This window comes from Sander vitreus, chromosome 14 (assembly GCF_031162955.1).
Source record: "Sander vitreus isolate 19-12246 chromosome 14, sanVit1, whole genome shotgun sequence".
In the NCBI taxonomy this organism is placed as follows: Eukaryota; Metazoa; Chordata; class Actinopteri; order Perciformes; family Percidae; genus Sander; species Sander vitreus.
Window position 1 is genome coordinate 17,964,998 of NC_135868.1, and position 22,563 is coordinate 17,987,560.

The 22,563-nt window shown below is 38.9% G+C and overlaps 1 protein-coding gene across 1 annotated transcript in view; it reads left to right on the plus strand.

Moving 5' to 3' along the window:
* vps50 (VPS50 EARP/GARPII complex subunit) overlaps positions 1-22,130 on the plus strand; it is a 118,862-nt gene extending 96,732 nt beyond the window's left edge. The window contains exons 23-28 of the mRNA XM_078267279.1: positions 4,713-4,861; positions 11,533-11,629; positions 12,143-12,301; positions 15,073-15,194; positions 20,360-20,549; positions 20,697-22,130. Coding sequence (XP_078123405.1) covers positions 4,713-4,861; positions 11,533-11,629; positions 12,143-12,301; positions 15,073-15,194; positions 20,360-20,549; positions 20,697-20,816 — 837 coding nt within the window. The 3' untranslated portion in view covers positions 20,817-22,130. The remainder of the gene's footprint in view (positions 1-4,712; positions 4,862-11,532; positions 11,630-12,142; positions 12,302-15,072; positions 15,195-20,359; positions 20,550-20,696) is intronic.
* Positions 22,131-22,563: the final 433 nt, after the last annotated feature.

Genomic DNA, 22,563 nt, shown 5'->3' on the forward strand with positions numbered 1-22,563 from the left:
ATTGATGTCAGTTGTATGGAAAGGAAGCCACCTCTGGCTATTTTTAAACTTTCCTCTGAAAAGTTGTGTGATTTGTGATTATCTGCTGAGTGAGAAGTGTGTGCTCAGTCATCGGCTCTGGCTTTGAGACTGCTCTGGGAAATACAACAAAGGCAAATTGAGAGCATTTCATTGTAAAACTGTTTTACCATGCTTGGATGCACATTACACATTTTTTTTCACAGAGGAAATAATTCATATGGTTGTCATAATAGATTCAATGCAGCATCTTGCATCCACTAATACCTGATTCATGTTCATTTTGTGTTTGTCAAAACTTTGATTTCTTTCTCTCTTTTTCCTTTTCCATTTGTGAGAACAGGAAACTACTAACAATAAATCGACTCTGTAAGGCAAAGACATATTTTCACGTGCTAATGACTAGAATTTCAACTTGCCCAAGGTATCCGAAACCCAAAGATATTCGGATTACTAGGATATAAAACAAAGAAATGCAGCAAATCCTCTGAGACGGTGAAACCAGAGAATGTTTGGGATTTTTTTTACTGGTTAGTTTTAAGATTATCAAAATAGTATTATATTATTTTTCTGCCCATTGACGAATCGCTGAATCACCTAATGGTTTTAGTTCTAATGTTGCCTGTGAATTGTATTTTCTGTGGTGTATTAGACTATTCTTATACAGTACTATGCTGCACACTACAGCCACTGATAGATACTTTACACACATGCCATATACCAAAAATTGTTCAGTCGCAAATATTGAAAATAACCACAAACAAATACAACAGACCAGCATTTTCACTATTTATCTCGTTGGGACAGCAGAGAAACTCGTCCTAAATATCTTCAGCAGCTGCAGGGTGTAAATCAAATGAAGTATGACCTCTTCACTATGAGTCATGCTATATGGAAAGGTCTGCCTCACCCCAGTTTTTCAGGTCCTTGTACGACTTTGAAAAATCTATCACTGGTTCTTAATTTGTCCAATATGGCATTCTTTTGCACGGACTTGGCAAGACAGCAGACGTATGGAGTTAGTTTACTTTTATCTCACTGAAGTCATTTGTCATTTTAATCGAGTGTCTTCATAAAAGCGGGACCATAATTGTTTTTGCAGTCGTGTCTTTGAGGATATCAAGTGAAAAACAAGTTGCACTACAGTTGATTACAGTAGGTCTGTAATGATGACTGAGGAGTTGATGTCGAAGCTATTTTTTTTAGAAGTATTAATCTATTTTTACCTGTTTTCTGATAAATCTGAGCATTCCAGCAGCTGCAGTTTGGTGCATGTCTGCCAACAACCACGAAGTTAACTGGGATTCATAATTGCCACAGGATTACAAAGACAGTAAAATGAATCTCTCATTTGTAGGAATTCATTAATGATTCATTCAAATTGTATGAAAGTATTTGTATCTACTGTATTATTGCTAGATATATGCTAGATGTCTCAGTATCAGACAAGATTTGCATGTTTATCTCCAAAAATAATTTAGATATTTGGGGGCACCAAAGGGCAACAACAATGGGAAATTATGGTAATGCTATTCCATTAAATCATGTTTGACATTTTGAACATAAAATTATAGTAGATCAAGCATCTAATGAACTAATCAACGTAAAGTAGGCACTCGAGGTGAATGCTGTATCACATTCAGTGTCACCCTAAGCACCTCTAAAATGTGTTTCTCGCTTCAGAATTGGATTTAGATGCATAAAATCAAATGTTGTTTGGTTTTTTTAAAACCTTTTGTATTTTACCTGAAGATTCTGTGCAGAGTTTTATGCAATTGGAAAAGAAACCTCACATTTCTCCCGACAGTCTTTCAGAAGCATTTTTTTCCCCCTTTTTTGCATATAGTGTTTATGCTTCAGGGGCACAGTCAATGAAAGGTCAAGCCTCACACGGAGAGATTCAAAATAGACCATACCAGACTTTGCTGTAATGTCAGACCAATGCAACCAAAGTTAAATTGAGTTGGTTAATTCAAAGGAGAATATACAACTACCAGTGTGACTTTCATGATGCAACCCAAGGATAGAAGTCAGTATAATACAGCATAATTAAAGGCAACACACTGCAGTGTTAGAACAGGGAAGAGATTGAGTGCGAGGAAAAAAAAGCTATGTCACACAATTATTTCTTAAAACTAAAGATAGGTGTTGCAACTTGTAACCTGTTCAAAACCAAAACACATAGAAATCATATTAAAACTCATCATTTTTACTCCCTTCCCTGGAGTGCATTCGTCAGTTTCCCCAGCAGAAGCCATTTCAAAGAAGAAACTAATCAAAGACATACAGAAGTGCAGGTGCATGTTTTGGCCACAGTGTAGCACCACTTTTCTGATATGTACAATGTTGCTTTAATAAACTATATATATATATAGATAGATAGATAGATAGATAGAACAAAAGGACAGCAGCAATCATTTCTCATTTATCTGCACTTGTTTACAACATAGTGTGTATTTACATGTTTCTGTTGATCTGGCACGTTGTCCATACAAGTGGCAACCAGCCACTGCTGCTCAACAGCTTTTATCCTGGGCCAAAATGATAAATCACTTATCGCAATTGAAAGTGCATACTAATCGCCTTTCTATATGTATGACAGGAGGACTGAAGGAAATGACACATGAAAAACACATGAACTTTGTTGTGATGTAGATGTGGAATATGGGAAAACGTGCCACAAATCATTTAAAAACATTTTTGTTGATGTGGAAACATTACAACAGCATATGTAAACCCCCCCCCCTCAAAAAACCCCCCCTACAAAATAAAACATCTGTACATTTTAGTGGTTGAATAAATAAGTAACAACAAAGTGCATCTTTAATTTGGAGCTTTGGTTGTTCTCCCTTTGCCCTAAGCTCACAATAACCACACTTTCAGCAGTTTTAGCTGAACAAAGGCCAAGATCTGGATGCTTTGGTGTAGACGAGTCGTGCTGTGAATGCTTTGCAGCCTCTTTCCAAAGGACAAAAAATCTGCCATGGACAAAAAATCGCTATGTACTTTTTGTCCTGTCCTCTTAATTCTGGTTGCATATACGTCAGAAGTTTTAAAACTTGTAATGTGAATTCTGGTTTAAAAACTTAAAAAATATCCTTAACAATAATATAATGTTGTGAGTAACTGATTCATAATTAACTTATTCAAGGCTTGTAATATTAGATTTTACCATCAGTGTTTCATTTCATTTACTGTCTTATTTTATTCACTTTTCTGACTTTTAACTTGTAACAGCATTTATATTCGCAAAGAGTTGCTCTCTGGGGACATATTTTGAATTCTCCATAGGGAAGCCATTAGATTCCCTAAGCTGTAGAGGTAATATAATTCAAGTGTTAATCTTCCGAATGAGATAACATTTTATTTCAGACTGATAATGGTTTGAATACATGCAGAGAGATAACTGAGGTTGTGGGAAGGTTGTAGTTCACATATTCACCATATACGCCATCGGCATAACTGCACACTGTGCATTTATGTTCTGTATGCTGGGCTGTTTATATATCTTATTTTAGTGAATAGATTACTGTACAGGAACATAAGACATCATCTTCTTAGAGCTGTGAACACCACTGCCTGTTTAACAGCACTGCTTTGTCTTCAGCACAGATATTTTGCCTACTTTCTGCTTTCTTTTTAGTTTTCAGTGATGATGATGAACTAGTGACATGTAGGCCTGTTACCACACAAGTTTTCATGCTTTAGTCTCTGTGAGTTTTTCAGATTAATTAGAAATTACGTAAGCATTTATTTGTAATAATCTTTAATAATAATAATTTATTTGTGAAATTTGTGTACTTGGTGCAGTCTCTGTAATAAAAGTTGGTCCACTGGTCGTGCACATTGCAAAGAAGTACAGTATGTAAATGGATCATATGGTACAGCACTAATAGCTCCCATTCATTTGTTACCTGTGATTGCTATTGGTCTCCCAGAGGCTGTTTCAGGGTTTTTTGCAGCTGCAGGGTGCAAAGCTCTACATGCCAATGTGATTCATCATCCCTTTATAGAAAATAATATGACCTGCCCTTTTATATGGAATCTCACTGGCTTTGTATGCAGATATAGCTTATTGTGATTGATGGAAAGGGATTTAGGTTGAAATCTTTCCGTTTCTATTTCAATTGTTTTTGAAATGAAGGGATAAAAGGGGTTGCTGGATGGAGAGGTGTAGTGGAATATATCAGAAGGAAGATTAAATGCTTGCTGTTGAGGAGTGTTTGGTCAGCAGAATTTTAGTGTGTGTGTGTGTGTGTGTGTGCTTTGGATGTAACCGAGTTCCACAAGGTTGATTGAATTTCAGATTATGCTTACCTACCAGCACACATCTACATTTTGTCTTCATTTTTGCAAGTGAAACATCTTTTACGTCAGGTTAACTGTTAAGGTAACAGCGGGCTTTTCCACAGCTGCACCTATGCAGAAACTCTAACAGATTAACACTTAAGGTTACAAATAATTTAACGTATTTCTCAGTAATATTAAACATAAGTTTTTCATAATATACTTTCAAGCATACTATAACAGGGTCCAAGCAACCCACGCAATTTGGAAAAGAAGGTGAACCATTTCGTGTCTCACAAGTTATAAAGTGTCTCTTAAGTCTCTGAAAACTGAAATGGCAAGAATATAATGAATATGCATTTTTGACTCTGCATGTTCACTTGCCTGTCCACCTGTGTGTCTCCCAGGAGGCAGTGGGGGAAAATGCTGGAGTCCACAGCGCAGCAGAGGACAGGAAGGAGAAGGTGCCCAGCCCCCATCTCAGCCAAATGGTGGTCCTCACTAACAGTGGGACTCTTTATGGGCTAGCACAGAGGGTGGTGGCCACTGAGTCTCTGTAAGTACTCTCTACACAACACTCAAGTAAACATAAACCATGCAATGATTGAAGTAATTATAAGTATGCAATGTAATTACACCTTAAGACAGCACACAGCATTATTGGTCTTAAATCCTCTGTTATGGGGGAGAAGATTTCTTGTCAGAAGAAAGATTTCATGTCATCAATTGTGTGTCGTGACAGTGTGATGTAACTTGGCAGCTATGTTCTTTAAAACATTTTCTATTATCAAGAGGCCGATTCCTGCTCGCTGCCTCGCCTCAAGGTGGTCATAATTCAATTAGGCAGTATCACACACGCCTGGCCATCAAAGAGTTGCACTACCTGCGGTGTGTGCTTGTGTATCAATAAAGCCTCTTTAATTGAAAACAAGATTGTTGAAATAGAAAAAGAGACAGAGACTTATTTTATTATATTATTTATAGCTTACTTCCTATAATTTACTACTTGTGTTAAACCCTTGCAATCAGTGGCTCACTTACTAATTGATTTTCCCCCTTGTGCGCCGCCTACTGTATGTCGTTATTCTCCCTCTTTGTTCTTTACACACACACACACACACACACACACACACACACACACACACACAAAAAACACACAAAAAACACAAAAGTGCCCCACACAAAACACAAAAGTGCCCTCATACATAATTAGGTTAAACTATTGTCTGTGACAACTCTTGGACCCTGATAAGTCGGCAGTGTACAAGTGCTTGATAATGAAAGTCTGTAAAGCAAGGGCCCAGATGACAGCGCTGCAAAAATGCTGAATAGGCTAACACTCTGTCACACAAGGTTTTTCATATATCAGAGGCAGCCAACAAGCTTAGAAGAATAATGAAAGTAAAAGAGCTAAAGTGCAGAGGTGAAGATATTTCTTGGGTAAAGTTTGAAAGAAAAAGATCTCCTGGGGAGAGGAAGTCAGACTTATTCTGGGCAGAACTGCATTTTTTTTTTTTTTAGAAAAGGCAGCTAGCCTAAGTGTGTATTGTGAGCGACATGACCTCTGAGCAGAAATAAAAGATAAGAGCTCTGTAAGGTGCCTCTCTTCCTGTTGTTCGCCCTTCTAGCTGTTGTTCAGTTGTCGTATTTATACAAGCGTGATCAGATAAGTGTGAACTGCAGGGTGTGCTTTTTTCTTTACCAGACTGCACCATGTTGCCGAGGTAAACACAAGCTGTTCCAGCTAACCTTAATGTGATTTCCTCTGTTCCATAAAAAGAATAAATGTCCACTCTGCTCGTTTATGGGGTGCTGTGTTTTATGTAGCTCTTTCAGATTTAGCGTTAACTAGACAGCACTTAATTATTGCCTTTAATATCAAGATTGCTGTTGGGGTTACCATGCAGTGATTGTAAACCTTACCTAAGGCTCATGCTTTTCTATTTTACCAATCTTCCCTGAAAAACAGATGGTTTAAAAGGAGAAGATTGTTTTAAGAAAAAATACTGACTTAGCAGACTCATTTAGAGGGCTTTTTCATGTGATGAGAACAGCTCAGAAATTTTTCAGGTCATCAGAAGTGAAGAGAGAAATGTGGAGAAAATGAGCAGCTGAAGGATTAAAGTTAAGCCAGAACTTTTACTCATGTTTTTAAAATCATATATCCCACCCTTTAAAGCCGGGTAGGAACTTTATTTTTGGCGTCATGCAGCAATAATCTTTCAGCATATTGTAATTCAAGTGGTCTGAGAGAAAACCAGACTTGTGCACCTCCTCTTTGCTCTGCATTCAGGCTTCAGAAAATCTAGGCCGTGACAGAAGACTTTGGCCAGTCACAGATTATTCAGAGAGATAGTGTTCCTATTGCCTGTTCTACGCATGCATTGCCTGTCCGACAAGGAGCGGAGAGGGAGAGCTGTAGGAAGAGGTCTCACTACTTCAAAAACTTTTTGCAATCTACCCACTGCAGCTTTAAAGCTATAGTGCATAGTTTCTGTCGCCACCATAAGGAATTCTAAGTAACAAAACTGTTGGCGCGTCCACATGATAACAGCCCCCACCCCTCCTCCACGCAGTTGCTAGTAGCTCATGGAGGACACGGGGGATTAAAAAAACATGATGAACTCTTCAGAAGAAGTCATTATCTTCACTCAAGTTTCTGCGCGCGAAAGGCAAGGCAAGGCAGCTTTATTTGTATAGCACATTTCAGCAACAGGGCAATTCAAAGTGCTTTACATGAAAACAGATTAAAAAATTAAAAACAGATTTACATGAAAACAGATTAAAAAATAAAAAACAGATAAAATACGAGAAAAAAAACAAAACAGTTACAGTGCAGTATAAGAAATTAAACATTGAAGAGAAGTTAAATATATAAGCAGATAAAATAACTTTCCTGGACTCAGTGATCCATTTTTTGGAAAGCCAAAGCTTTTTGACCAATATGACAGAGATCTCAAGCGGTCCGGTCCATATTTTCTAACCATTTCACCCACTATGGGTCCAGATGCGTCGCACGGCTTTGAGGTTTCATTCCCCATATTTACAGAAGCTTTTCTTGAGTATACTCTTATCTTTTTCGATGTGGTCGTCACCGCAAAGCTTAGTTCTTTTCTTCGGCAAACCTTGCAAAACCCGGTACAGCCCTGCAGACAAAAATCTCTTAATAGTCCAGAACGTGTTCTTAAACTATTTTATTTCTTCTGCAGTCTGTCTCTAAATAGTCAAGAACTCGCTCAGAGTGTTTATAGACTATTTTTTTCTTTTTAGGCCTTCTGCCTAAATTAGTTAGTTACTTCGACTAACTTTTTGACCAGCCCGTCTGTCTCTTCTGTCAACTATTGTCATTCCTGCATCAGAGAAATAATCAGAGATATGTCCGTTTCTGCAAGAGAATGTCACTCGTAATCATAAATTCAATCTTAACTTTCCAAAAGTCGCCAGACGACACAATCTTCTGAACATAGCCATATTGAGAAAGTTGTGTGGAGCTGATAGTCTTAATTAGCTTTGTAGCAACTCATTTGGCAATGGCTTGAATGTAACGGATGTTCATTAACATAAAAAAGTTACACACTAAAGCTTTAAGTATTCTTAAAAATGTCCTGTCGCTCAGATTGTTTATCAGCTGATTAAGGAACAGGAAGGTAGATGGTAGATGGAAGGTGCATGAGTCAGTATGACATCGCTGTTCACTTGGTTGCTGAGTTCAAAGTAAAATTGGGTTCAAGAGGCAGCACAGTTTGAGGAGGCCACTCATGGGGCTCAAGTCTTGAGTTTTTTTTCTTTTTAAATTGCACTGTCCAATCAGTTGCGTTGTTGTTGACCTGGAAATTTAAAGAAATCACTGTAAGTGAGCTGCGCTGTACTGCAGTAGTCAGGCTTGTTAAACTCTGGACTCAGCCCTGACCTCAAACCTGCTCCCTTTTGTTTTTATTTAGTTTACGGTAAAGCCACCGATCAGCGCCACTCAACAGGGGTCTCATTTATAAAACTGTGCGTAGGATCCTTACTAAAAGTGTACATATGCCCAAAAGCCAAAAATGGCTTACGAAAAAAAAAAAAATCAGATTTATAAAACCGTGCGTACGCACATCTACAAGCAATGTTCCCTTTATAAATCACAGATTACCCACAAGTTTGCATACGTGAATCAGCCTCTTATCCCGCCCTGTACACTCCCATTTTAAACCATAAATAGTCAATGTAATGCACCTCATGAATGCTGATCAGTTAATGACCCTGTCAGTTGTTCTTTCATTATGCTGAATCATGCCGAATCATGACCACTGGCGGGGAAAAAGCAAAAAACTTCTCAGATGCTGGTGAATTGCTGCAAATTGAATTATAAATGCGACCTGTTCTCGCACAGTGTAGGGAAGCCTGATCTATAGACTACATATATCAATAATACCTTCCAAAATGGCAGGCATTACGGCACTCGGGGACAGCTTCGATATACCAAACCTATATGATAAGATTTAACAGAACTATATATTATAGGCTATCCAAACAAGCCTTAGTGATAAAGTTGAAGATTATATATAATATTTATGTAAAACACCTAGCTGTCTGACATTTCCCTCTGGAAACAGCCACCCTCAGAGTGGCGAGGACCTGTATTTGGACAGGGATGGAACGGTTCCGGCACGATGCCCTCTCTACTGGACCCAATTCAGTACATGGATCCAAGAGCTCAGCTTTAGGGAATTTAAATCGGCATATTAGCCAGTCATCGTCATGGTCCCTGAAGCCTCTTTTTCTCCTGATTCTTCCATTGCCGTAGTCCTCCTGCAGGGCCAGCAGTGCCATCATGCAGCATTACGCACAGGTTCACCGCAGTATTTATACATTTACAACATATTGTGAATGTTAACACCTTGCCAAAATCCCAGCATCAACTAGTGGTATCCCCCACCCTGAGATACAATTTGAATCCGAAAGTCTAATAGGCAAACACTTTTCTTCATGCAGGTTTTGTCACGACCAGTATTAAAGTTAGGGCTGATGACGAGGACATTAAGGGTAACGATTGCGTGAGAGTTTAATGGCTGTATTTCCAGACTTTGACATTTGATGATATATGCACAGTATTAAAGACAGATATTTAGTTATTTACACTTCGTTCTGCAGTTACCTAATGGTAGAGTATTTGATGCTATGCTGTATTCCATGCAGTCGGGCAATCTCCTCCCGTGCTCCGTGGCAGACAATGTGATGGTGAGACAGCGGCGATTAAACATTAATAACGAATTTTTATTAAAGATTTGAGTTGGATTTTACAAGGTGTTTATGGAACAAGTATCACTCAGTACAAGCGCAAATGGCACTGCTGGATTTAATCTTCACGGTAACGTGGATGATATGGAGTGACAAAAATGTGCGTGATGCATCAATACTTATTATTGTATTACGAGTAATCGTTATTCCCACATTTACTTTCTGCAGTCTGACATCAGTTCACCACCTCACCATCTGCGTCGCCAATTCCCATTGTCTCCAAAATGTGCGTACGCACGGGTCAGAGTTTGCGTGGAGGACCGCACATTCTCCCGTCAAGTTTGTTTTTTATAAATCACAGCCTTTGCTTGGGAAGTGGCGTACGCACATTTTCAGCCCCGTTTTGTGCGTACGCCACGTTTATAAATGAGACCCCAGGTCTTTATTCAGTCACAGTGGAACAGGGGTATTAGTTCTGTCCACATTGATTTTGTTTTGCCCTGTATTTACTTTTCTGCTGGCCTTGTGAGACCGTCCTGATCTCGCGAGCTCCAGTTTTCCACTCGCAGATCAGTCTGGCATCTTGAGATAGAGAACATTTGGAGCCGTTCGCCAAACGACTGACCAATCAGCGTTGGTTTTGAGGCGGGTTTAGGTGTGACACAACGGTTGTTTAGACTGTTCTAGTCTAAACAACATTGCCATGTTGTTTAGACTAGAACAGTCTACGCTTCCACGAATGAGATGAGCGTAGCTATCGCGCAAGTTTTATCCGAATTAGAAAGTATTCCTTCATTGAAAGAAGAGCACTGGAGGCTTTTCTCTGAGGAAAAGATGTTTTTGCTCTTCTTCAGAAGTGTACTGTGAAAACTTGGTGGGGATTGTCATTGATGAGGTTCATGTCACATACGAATGGTAAGTTTAAAAACGTTAACGTTAGCTACGTTACCTAACTTAATTGTATGTTAAACGATGGCATTAGAAGAACCACAAGGTCCTTGAAGCCAAACTAACGCTAGCTACACTAACTTAGCTAGTTTCATTGATCTGATTGCTTGATTTGGCCCGTCTATCCGCAACATAGGTGGTGATAGACAGATGGTTTATCCAATCAGCTAACCAGTATTTTCGCCCCTTCCCAAAAGTTCTCCAACGGAAAGTTCCCAGATGGATATGGCGAGCAAATGCGAAGCAATCCATCTGGCGGAGTCAGGTTACTTTTCTGCTACTTCCCCCTATAGAAATCCATTCACTGTATAAAAAAAGCCTAATGTGTTGGACATAAATGATACTTTGCCTTGTGAGGTAGGACTGGAAACCAGGTAGTTTTCCCAAAGTGCAGAGTTGAGGCTAGATGATAATTTATGTTGCGACAACACTGGAGTCTGGGAGTTGGTATACTGTATCCAGCAATCACGTAACATTGGTTGCAGCAAAAAGTGAACTGCAGTCAGAGCTGGTGAACCACAGTCAATAAACCAGCTACAGATGTAACAACCCCGCTCGTACAACAGCAGGCTGCGTGTGACATCTTTTGCCCATGTGGGTCATTTCGGTTTCACAGTTCATTGTTAAAAAAAAGATGACACACACACACAGAGGGTCCTCGATTTATAGTTAGATTATTAATTACATTAACCCGTAATGATCACGGGGAGAAATTAGATTGCTGCAACAATAGAGAATGGTGTAGATGTTTTAACGGTGCAAGAAGAAATTCTATTGAAAGAAAACCCTTCGGGAAAGTGCAACATCTGCTATCTCTATTGACATTATCCTATTAACAGAGGTAATATCTAAAGTTCTGTCTCAAATTTCTGGTTGCTTCAATTCAAAATTTAATCAAAGGTAATATCAGCTTTAGTTAATAGAATTGTCACTCTTGAGGAATACAAAAACAACACATGGTAATTTTGTCTTAGTTATGTGCCACGCCAGAACATTTTTCAGACCTTATTATCCCACCACTGTGCCAAAAATAAATGGCTGTTTCTGTTTTTTTCTCAGTGTGTTTCTGGCGGAACAGTTTGAATCCCTCCAGTCCCACCTGGACACAATGATGCCTGCAGCCAAGAAGCCCTTCCTGCAACAGTTTTATTCCCAGGTATACTTGCACCTTCTTTCAAAAGTCTGTGTAATTACTGAAACTGTACATCATGTCGTCACTGTCAGCTACAGGTGGGGTTGTACCAAACATCTGACAACAGCTGTGAGTCCATCACTCTGGCTTTTTTGTTTAATTTAGAAGCCTATTTCTCTGTAGAGACAAATGACCTTGTAACTGCAACCCAGCATTCAGGGATGTTCTTGATCAACAAACGAGAAAATGATCTGTCACCCATAACCACGCCGACTGCTCTTTCCCAGTCTTTTCCGTTTTTTTGTCCACTTGACATTTAAAATGTTCAGGTACACAGACAGGTTTATTCTCCCTAAACATCAAATGAATGGCCTGTGCTATGACTTCACTCTTGGAAATATTGTGCAAACGATGACGTTCGAAAGCAAAATCGAAGAGACCTTCACGTCTGCCTCTTGAGGTGTTTTCTGCGTATACAACACTCAAAAACATGTTCAGTATAACTCACATGCAAGTATTCTTCATTCCTTCTCTCAGACGGTGTCGACCGCCAGTGAACTTCGGAAACCAATATACTGGATTGTTGCGGCCAAGGCCATCGACTACGAGCAAATGTTGCTCCTGATGGCCGGAGTTAAATGGGACATTAGGGAGATAATGTCACAGCATAATGTATATGTGGATGTCCTGTTAAAGGTAATGTTGCATAATAAATGTTGATGACTGTTGATGTAACATGTGGTGTGCTATAATGTAGGTTAGATCTAAAAAAGTATGAATATCATATAAATGTTAAAATATAAACGCTGATACTAAGACTGGTGGTATCTATGTTAAAATAATTTGTGTGTAGTTTACATTCAGGAAAAGTTTAGAATTAGAATGTTTGACCTTTTTCCCCAAACAAATACTGTCCACTGCAGCCCTGTCAATGCCATGCACTACCCACAATAACAAAAAGTAGAACACACAAAGGGCAGATGTAATAGATTTGCTTTTATCTAGCGGGAATGTCCCTCACATAGTGTTTTTGTTGTACTTGACAGAAATTTATTCCACTTCAAGTCAATAACTCTTAAGTTCCTTGTCGTCCCTCATGAGTTTAAATTCATTCGGGGGTCTTTAATATGAATTAGTTGGAATGGGGTAAATTATTTAGTGCAGGGTGAGTAAGCTGTTGAGAGTTGACTGCAGATCTCTCCCGAAGTTTCAGCTTTGTTAAAGACATTTGAGCTCACCAGTCCCTGATGTATTTTTAGAATGGGAAGTTTTCCACTAAATGTGTGTCTTTAAGCATGCGGGCCACTCATCCCATTATAAATTTTACATGGGGTGTAAGGACACACAGCACTAGTTTTCTCACCTCTGATGTTCAGAGACAGAGAGCTCTGAAGGGGGGGTGAAATCCTGAACAGACCAGACAAATCCCTATATATATATATATATATATATATATATATATATATATATATATATGCATGTCTTAGAAAGCTGGCAATTAAATTACTGTTTAAATCACAGATGGTATTGAAATAAATAAATATATACACATTCAGTCACAGTTAAAAGTTAAAACTCACATTTTGAATTGCTGATTGGCTTATGGATCTGTGTCTGGCTCTGGCAGCTCTGCAGTTAAGTCTATTTAATCATATGAGCTATATTGCTTGAGGGGAAAATCTCTGTCTCAGTGGCCTGGTTTAAATGCCCAACCGTGTCAAAATGGTCCAGCTGATAGACTGACATGTTGTACATTACATCCAGCATGTACTTTTCCTCATCAGGCACTAATAGCCATCTCTGCCTACTTGTCAGACATTCATAATGCATGTGGATTTTGTTATGTGCACTGATTGAAAAGAGTGTGCTACATTTTGTTGTACTGCACGCAGGAGAATATTTAATTCATGAATTCAGGTTGATCACTAGCATTCAACAATAGCATTGATTTGCATATAAAGTGGCAAGGAAATGCAGCAGCCTCGGAACGACTTTATTGACAAACTGCTTAAGTCAGAAACTATTGTGGGACTGTTTGTGAATGAATAACATTTCATTTTTGGCTGCAAAATTTATGGCAGCTGCGTGTGCCTTAAAAGTCAGCATCATTTTTTAATATGACGCAGTTTGAATTAAAACCAGCAGACGTATATTTGCAAACACACACTAGAAAACCACATACTTCTCCTGAGACACATCCATCATATTTATGGACAGTCCTTATGTACTGCAATTTGTTCCCTGTAAACAGCAACATAATATCATAATTGTACAATATCATCCATAATTGAACATTTCAGAGTTCAGTGAGTACACAGCATAGCTGAAACCCTTTCCTGTACCTCTTTGTGTCCTGCAGCCTGCACCTTCCTCTGAGATATTTCCTCTTTTTTCTTTGTGTAAAAACATTAAAAAAAGAACAGTTTGGAGGCCAGTTGTAAACAACAACTCATTGTGTCCTTTTTATGTGCTGGGGCACGGAAATAATATAATTTGTAATTTCTGTGTTGTATGTTCAGAAGAGATGTAACTACAAGTCTTCAATGTCATCTCAAGTGTGTAGTAAAATATGTAAATTAAAAGAGCACAAAGGCTGACTGTAAGAGCCTGCATGCACATCAAAAAGTTAATGAATGAGTCCAGTTGGAATGTTCGGAAACTTGAGTACAGTGCTCAGCAGCTCACAAATGATTTGTTTTAACACTGGCTGTTGAATTCATACTTTGTGCTCCCGTGTGCTCAGTACTTCAGGGTGTCAGTGCAGTCCAGACTGCAAAATCTTTGAATTAACTCCAGTACAATAACCCAGACATACTGTAGGCTGGCGGGAAAAAAAGATTTAGCCTTGATTGATTTGATGTACTTATACCACTATTTAGAGTATGAACTGTATGGTAAATGTTTAATAAATGGCTTTATTTATAAAAAGAGATTGATACAAACCCTGAATGCAGTTTATTTTTTGCAAAATAAATAATGGGGTTGTGCAATTCACAGCATGAGGTAGTTTTATAACGCTGTTCAGCTTTTCCAAGTTAGGTTTGGGGGAGCTGGTGTTGAATGTCATCCAGTAGCACAGAGTAGCTGAGACAGAGTCAGTGGAAATACATGTATATTGTTCATAAAAACAAAACAAAAAACTTTTATTTAGTTTATGTCTTCCAGCTGGGAAACCAAAGTTGCATCGGTCCCATAGTGGCTTGTTTCCTTTATAAGTGGTATATAGTACAAAGGTTTGTTTAATATACCTTGCACAAGCTAATCAATTTTTTTTTACCTTTAGATATTATGGAGATGTCTTTATAATACAAGTTTAATATGTCGGATTACATAGCAGAAGTTTTACATATGGTATCCAATTAAAGAAATCCCCCTCTTGAACATAATTTATTTCTGCTCCTTTTTTAAATTCTACTCTATTTAACTCTTAAATGTGTTTACCTGTGTTTTCTCCTTTACCTTCCCAGGAGTTTGAGCAATTCAACAAGCGGCTGGAGGAAGTTTCCAGACATGTGCGCATCCCGCTGCCTGTGTCCAACGTCCTGTGGGAGCACTGCATCCGCCTAGCCAACAGGACTCTAGTAGAAGGGTAAGAAAGTGACAAAACACCTCTTCAGCATCAAGGGGATGTGTGCAGTCTGGCGTCATTCTGGTTCAGTTGCAGCCAAAGCTTCTTATTTTTGTCACTATGAATTATTGTTAATAACTCTGTAGTAAAACACAGTTTTATATTGTGCATAATATTTTCCTTCTGTGTCAAACAGTGTCTCACAGTCCTTGAACTGTACATTTGTACAAGGTTGTCTATTTAGACAAAAAAAGTTTTAAGTAGCTCCAGATGTGCTTCAATATCATGTTAAATAGCTGATAAAAAAAGACAATAGACTCACAAGCAGCTCTGCGATTGGATCGAGTCTTTATAACCTGTTAAAATGACCCGTTAAGAGATTTAAGTAGAATTTAGAGGCAGAGGGAGTTGAGACAAATCTAAATTGAGGTTCCTGTAACTTACCCTGACCATGATGGACTTTTTCTTTTTTTTTTACACTTTGTAGATTTCTATCTTGTCCCGCTAAGAGCACTTAGAGAGTAATAGCACAAGTTCAGGCTGCGGTTTGTCCTTGGTTGATTTTGTCACGGTAGGCTCTCCCACAAAAGTAACAGCCATCTCTTTATATCTACAAAAACATGTTCATATTCAAAGTTTGAGTAGAACTGTTGTCATCTACCCAAACCGATTTAAAGCTCCAAAGGTCAAATGTACTTTAAACATTTCTACGTGCTGTAAATGCACTTTTACTGTATTCCTGCGCAAATGTTTTTTAATTGTGGTACTTTTATTTATTGGTTTTTAAGATTTTTTTTTTTGCGGCATTTTTAGGCCTTTATTAGATAGGACAGCTTTAGACATGAAAGGGGACAGAGAGGGGGAACGACATGCAGCAATGGGCCGCAGGTCGGAATCAAACCCACAACCGCTGCATCAAGGACTAAGCCTCTGTAAATGGGCGTCTGCTCTACCAGGTGAGCTACGCAGGCGCCCTAATTGTAGTACTTTTAATGATCTTCAGAAAGCAGTTCTTGAATAAATGCATTTATTCATAACTATATGTATATATATATATATGTATGTGTGTGTATGTATGTGTGTGTGTGTGTGTATATATATATGTGTGTGTATATATATGTATATATATATGTATATGTATATATGTGTATATATATATATATATATATATATATATATATATATATATATGTATGTATATATATATATATATATGTATATATATATGTGTGTGTATATATATGTATATATATATGTATATGTATATATGTGTATATATATATATATGTAAGTAATAAAATAATATAAATAGTATTAATATAACAACTATTGATAGCGTGTCAGTATAGTAAAAGCCTTAGTCAGCAGTAAGGTGTTTGTGTATTAAATATTTATTCAGGAAATCTCAGCGGCAATTAAAGAAGCAACATAGTGATTTTCAAGTTGGATGGATACTGAACTGCACAAAACATGTTCATTGCTCAATCCACATTTTAGCCTAATGAATTATTCAGAACATTAATGCAACCGAGCTAAATACAGTGCAAACCCATAGTGTTTTTTGTCCCTTACAACCATGGGTGAATTTGAAGTCTATTGTCTTGTCCTGTTATGACAGCCTTTTTTGCTTGAAAATGTCTCTTTACTCTCCAGTTACAGTCGTAAATAGAGTCCCTAAGAATGTACACTTACCAAACAGCATTGAGTCATTGCATGCGCAATTTTTTGTTTATCACTCAGTTTAAACATCTGCACATCATGAATTAAAAAAAGAAAAAAATCTTTCCAAAGCATGCTGTCAAGCAACATGAAGACCAGGGGAAATTACCTACAGTACATAAGAAACCTGGAGACTGTTGCCAGGTTCCTCCTGGGTAATCCACCAAAGAAAACCACTTTAAATTCCTGCCACCTCCTTCTCTCCTCATGCTGGCCACCCTCTTTGCCTGTCACATCGCTCCCTCAGGGAATTGCATGGCACAGGCCACTCACACAAACTGTAAAACACTCTTGACACATCCCTTGTAATGTATTTTACCACTGTCTCCCTTGTAAGCGAGACATATGGGTTGTGGCAGGTGACAGGAGTGTTTTCGCTCAGCACTTGCATCCACACCGTCGCTTTACTCCGAGTGTGTGTGTGTGTGTGTGTGTGTGTGTGTGTGTGTGTGTGTGTGTGTGTGAGAATGTGTGAAGTAGGATTTTAGATTGAAGGTGTGATAAATCCCCTCTGACTGGATGCACAGCAACACTGAGTCAGACCGGCTGCATGGTGACGAAACGAATCGCTAACAGCTGACAATTATCATGAGATTACACACATTTCATTGGGAACAAGATGGCTGATGTTGAAGCCAAAGTCATTCTGAGTTTCTAATTTGTTGAGGTGAAAGTGTATGTGGGGTTGTAATGGCAGCCGCAGGAAAATGAGGTTAGAAACAAATTCTTGTTAAATGGTTTAGTGCTTGCAACGTCTTTAAAGAAGGAGAGAGAACATTGGACATTAAACACCAGTAAAAGGTTTGCCCTCACCCACTGAGAAAAGGGAACATGTTTACCTCCCAACACATTTGGTGAGCACTTTTCTTCCCATTGCGTAACAGAACTTTTGAACACTTTCCAATCAACAAATGGCCCATTAAGACTGCAAATTTAAGCTGCTTTTGCAGACTTCTACCGTCTGCTTGCTTCTCCCAGTACACTCCCTCCACACGCAAATATCTCCCAACCCTTTGGCACACCAAGGCAGAGTGGTCATATTTGTTTGTTTGTACTCCAACTTGCTCCAGCCAGTTATTCATTTTCTCTGTCCAGCACTCGTCTCCCCTTGGACTTGCAGAAATGGCTCTGTTAGCATTCTGAGCCTAAGCTCGTACACTCTGGCAGAGAGTGAGAGAAATTGGACACAGAAGAGAGAAATGCTGAAGTGTGAGATGGGGAGAGAGCAGACCTGTCTGTATGGTGTGTTAATGTACTGTAGATATCCTAGATACTGACCTGCCGGTGGACAACAGTCCCCGCTGCCAAACACCTGAAACACAAACGGCACAGACAGCTGTGTGGAATAACATGACTTCATATTTAATATAGGACACATGCAGACACACACACACACACACACACACACACACACACACACGGCTCATGTCACTCACTCACACGGCCCTTTCAATACATGCACACTGCAGTTACATGTCTTTAAATGGATGACTTAACAACTGGCCTACAACCCTTCTGTTATAATGATCCTTTTAATTATTTGTAACCTTTTATCTGACTTTCAGTTGATTCTGTCATAAATATACACACAACCAAACCTAAAAGCACAGATTCAATCCAACACAAAATATTAAATGACATAAACTGTAACACAAAAAAGGTTTTATGCATAAAATTAAAGTATTACTGCTCTATCTATGCTACATTACAGACCTAAATGAAATGTGTGACATGCAGATTTCATTATTACCCATACAAATAACTCACTTTCTGAAATATTAAGTACATTCTTGCTTCTGTCCTCTTTTCATTTCCACTAATAACGTTTTTACACTTGCTTTTAAAAACTCGAATGGATTCCGAGTGTCTCGGATCATCTGGTAACTCAAATGACCACACATTTCTTTGTTCACTTTGCGTCTGGAGCTTTGACAGCATTTCCATTTTGATTCAAATGTTGATAGAAATTATGACAAGCTGAAACATATCTTCCAGACGCAGTAGGCAAAAGTAATTAAAAGCATTGCAACATGGCTTTCTCCTTAACATACAGAGACACACAAGTTTGCTGACATATTTGGCTGGCTAGCAAGGCATAAGTTGGGTGTTTAAGGGTGGAAAATATGAACAATTCCCCTCAGGTCAGACACAAATGACTTTGATGAATCAAAAGAAAAATGACACAGAACGTACTTGGTTTCCAATTAGTGCCTACCTTAGTCTCGCTTTGCCAGACCATCCACACGCTGCGGAGCGGAGGAGGGTCTGGCTACTCCACATAGCATTTTGGGATGGGAGAAAAACATGCTCTGGTTTATTGGCATTTCTTTAAACCAATCACAATCGTCATGGCGGCACTAAGCTCAGCTGGGAGCCGCTGTAAAATAGTTGTGCGAGAGAAAACTCAGATTTGACAGATAGTCTAGCTAGCTGTCTCAATTTACCCTGCAGAGATCTGAGGAGCAGTTAACCATAGTCCTCATAAATCCACCAAAGTTTAAAATTCCAACACAAAGAAAGCGGAATTTCCTGCGGCACCAGAGCAATCCCGGAAGTGGAACGTCAAGGATATAGACTATGTCTACCTCTACCTGAATAGGCATTTGGTGTTTTAAGCCCCCAATGTCGTCTTCCAGGCTGCGCTGCCTGGAACTAGGATTCATAGACAGTATATAAAATGGACCAACAGATCCTGTTGCTCTGGACGGAGACCAGTGAAGGCTATTAGAAGCGTTTTTTCCGCTTATCGCTGAGCGTTACTGCGCAGCCTCCAACTGAGAGAGACGACGTAAATGTGACGTGAGCAACGTGTCTGAAGTAAGTCTTCTGGTAGCTGTGCCAAGAGAAATCTCAATCATTCCCAATCTTGCAGAGACGGAGAGCGTAGGTATATGTAAGGAGATAACATGGACACAGGCTAATTATTGCTAACTAAAATGCTAGTTAACATTAGTAATTAGACATAAACAATGTTAAGTCGAAACTGCCTGCGAGCTTCTCCTGTACTGTACGGTAATTCCTCTACTATGCGACAGTAAGTCGCGTGGTTATGACACAATCGTTTACAAAAACGTCTGCTACGGAGCCATAACGTGAGGTACAAGGTAATGGAGCCTTTTATACATTGTCGTGTTTCTTTAGAAATAAACACTGGACAAATAGTCTTTAAACGCTTCAGATGTAAAGTTATTTGCTGTCAAAGTGACGTCAAAATGAATGGCAGTCAATGGAATGCTAACGGCGGGTGAGTACTTGTTAGCATCAAAATGGCGCCATAGGAGCTACGCGTTGTGAGGAGAGGCTTACCCCCTTGATAGGATTAGGCAATGGTTAGGGTTAGGTGCCTTGAAGTTGACGGTTGCAGCGCTGCCTTGAAGTCGATGTTGGGGGCTTAAAACACCATCAAGCACCTGAATACTTCAGGCAAAGCTAATCTCCTCTTTCCTCTCTGCTGTTTTGTCCTCTAGCTATGCTAATGTGAAGAAATGCAGCAACGAGGGCCGGGCCCTGATGCAGCTGGACTTTCAACAGTTCCTTATGAAGCTGGAGAAGCTGACCGACTTGCGACCCATCCCTGATAAAGAGTTTGTTGAGACCTACATCAAGGCCTATTACCTGACGGAGAATGACATGGAGCAGTTCATCAAGAACCACAGGGTGAGGCGGCCAAGCTGGTTGATGGAGGATTGTAGTGTTAGCGTGTATGCAACACTAAATATAAAGTTTCATTTAAGTAGTTGTTTTGTTTTCCTCCAGTCCCTTCCAGTCTTTTTTGCTGACTCACTCTTTGTGGTTTTTGTGCAGGAGTACTCCATGAAGCAGCTAGCCAACTTGGTGAACGTTTGTCTGGGTTCACATATAAACAAGAAGGCTCGTCAGAAACTCCTGGCGGCCATAGATGACATTGACAGACCCAAGAGATAGGTTGATGAACGGAGGGGTCCCTGAATGCATCAACCAGCCACAGAGATGGACACTCCAACAGAGGAACTCCCACTGTGGAGCTCAGCATAGAATGTCTTCATTTTCAGTTTAGAGCGTACATGATGTGTTGTGTTTAACGAGCTATACAGCAAATACAGAAGTAGAGCTAATGTAAACTGCAATTTCAAAGCTAGCCAAATGCTAAGTATCTGTTAATGTATGAGATCAATAACACATAATGTAATTCATGATATTCTGATTAACATAAATACTAACACTTGCACTCTCAAGCATGCTGCAGTTACTCTATGCTTACAGCAGATGTACCATAATGTATGCCCTGACATTTTCATTTAACAAACATGCCGCTTACGAAGTTTTTCTGCAAATTGTCTGCAACGACAACAATTTCAGTCTCTTTAATATTCATAATGATGAGTTTCAGATAAACTACTACAGATATCTTAACAATGTAATGTTTAGTGTAGCTTTACCATGTGGCCGTTTGTGGCATTCCATCAGTTTTAACCAAATGTGATGTGAAATCTGATACAACGCCGAAGTTATTCCAGTCCATTTGTTCATTGTATGTTATTTCACTTCTGGGTATTTGTTGTGCCTAATTGGATGCTCTGCTTCTTTGTTCTGTTTGTTTTGTCCATAAATTACATAAATCTAATATAATGATGATTCTGAAAATGATATAAATTGCTGTAGTTGGCACTAACATGGAGTGTATCTGCACTAGCTGTATTTGTTTGTTTGCCATTTGTCATATCTGAGGAGTTTTTAAAGCCTTTGTGAAAGACCTTATTTTGGAGTTCAGTCTCAGGCGTTCTTAATGAGCAGTGAGATCTGTTTTGTAGGTTTGTGCAGTCATGTACTGATTATGTGATTTGTGATTATCAAAAGAGCTTTCCTCCAAAATTTTAAGGCTCCCCGCTTCAGTCATTTCTATTAGTTTACCTTGACAAGACCTGCCGAGAGGGTGGATTGATTTACTGTCGGGGAGGGGGGGATTTTGTGTGCAACTATTCCAAGAAGAATGCTGTAAATGTGAATGTTTTGAACAATGTCTATATTTATTTCTTGCTTTATGTCTTGTTTGGGTTTTTGTATGATAATTGCTGAAAGTGGGCTTGTCATTGATCACCTCTCAGTATCTTGTAACTTATCAACTGAAGTTAATACAAATATTTAAACATTGTCAAATTATGTTAAGGCTCAAGTGCACTATATTGAAAATCCGTAATCGGTGTTAGAACTGTAGGTTGCACCAAAAATGATTCTAACATAATAAACACACTAACAATGGACTATGTTATTATTACCTACTTAAATATTACAGTGCCATGAATAAAATACACAATCTATAAATCATATCCAACCTTTAAAATCTCTCTGCCGCAGCAGTTTTAAAAGAGTCATCACTATTTGTCAGAATATGTGTAGGAAGAACAAGTAGAATAACAGCGTTACCTTCCAGCAGCACTGCTGTCCATCCTAATGATGCTTCACTCAGCCAAGAGCAGGACACTGTCAGAGTAATTAATGTGGCTTCCTGTGTGGTTACAAGCCATCAGCCTTCCTCTTTAGGTGGAGCCTGGTGATCAGGTTGAACTGTGAAGGACTCATAACTTTGATGACTCACTGTTTTTATCATAAAACTATTCACTCACTTTTCATCAACTATTGTATGTGATCAAGCTGAACCTACTTTTCATCCGAGTGGACAACTATCTACACG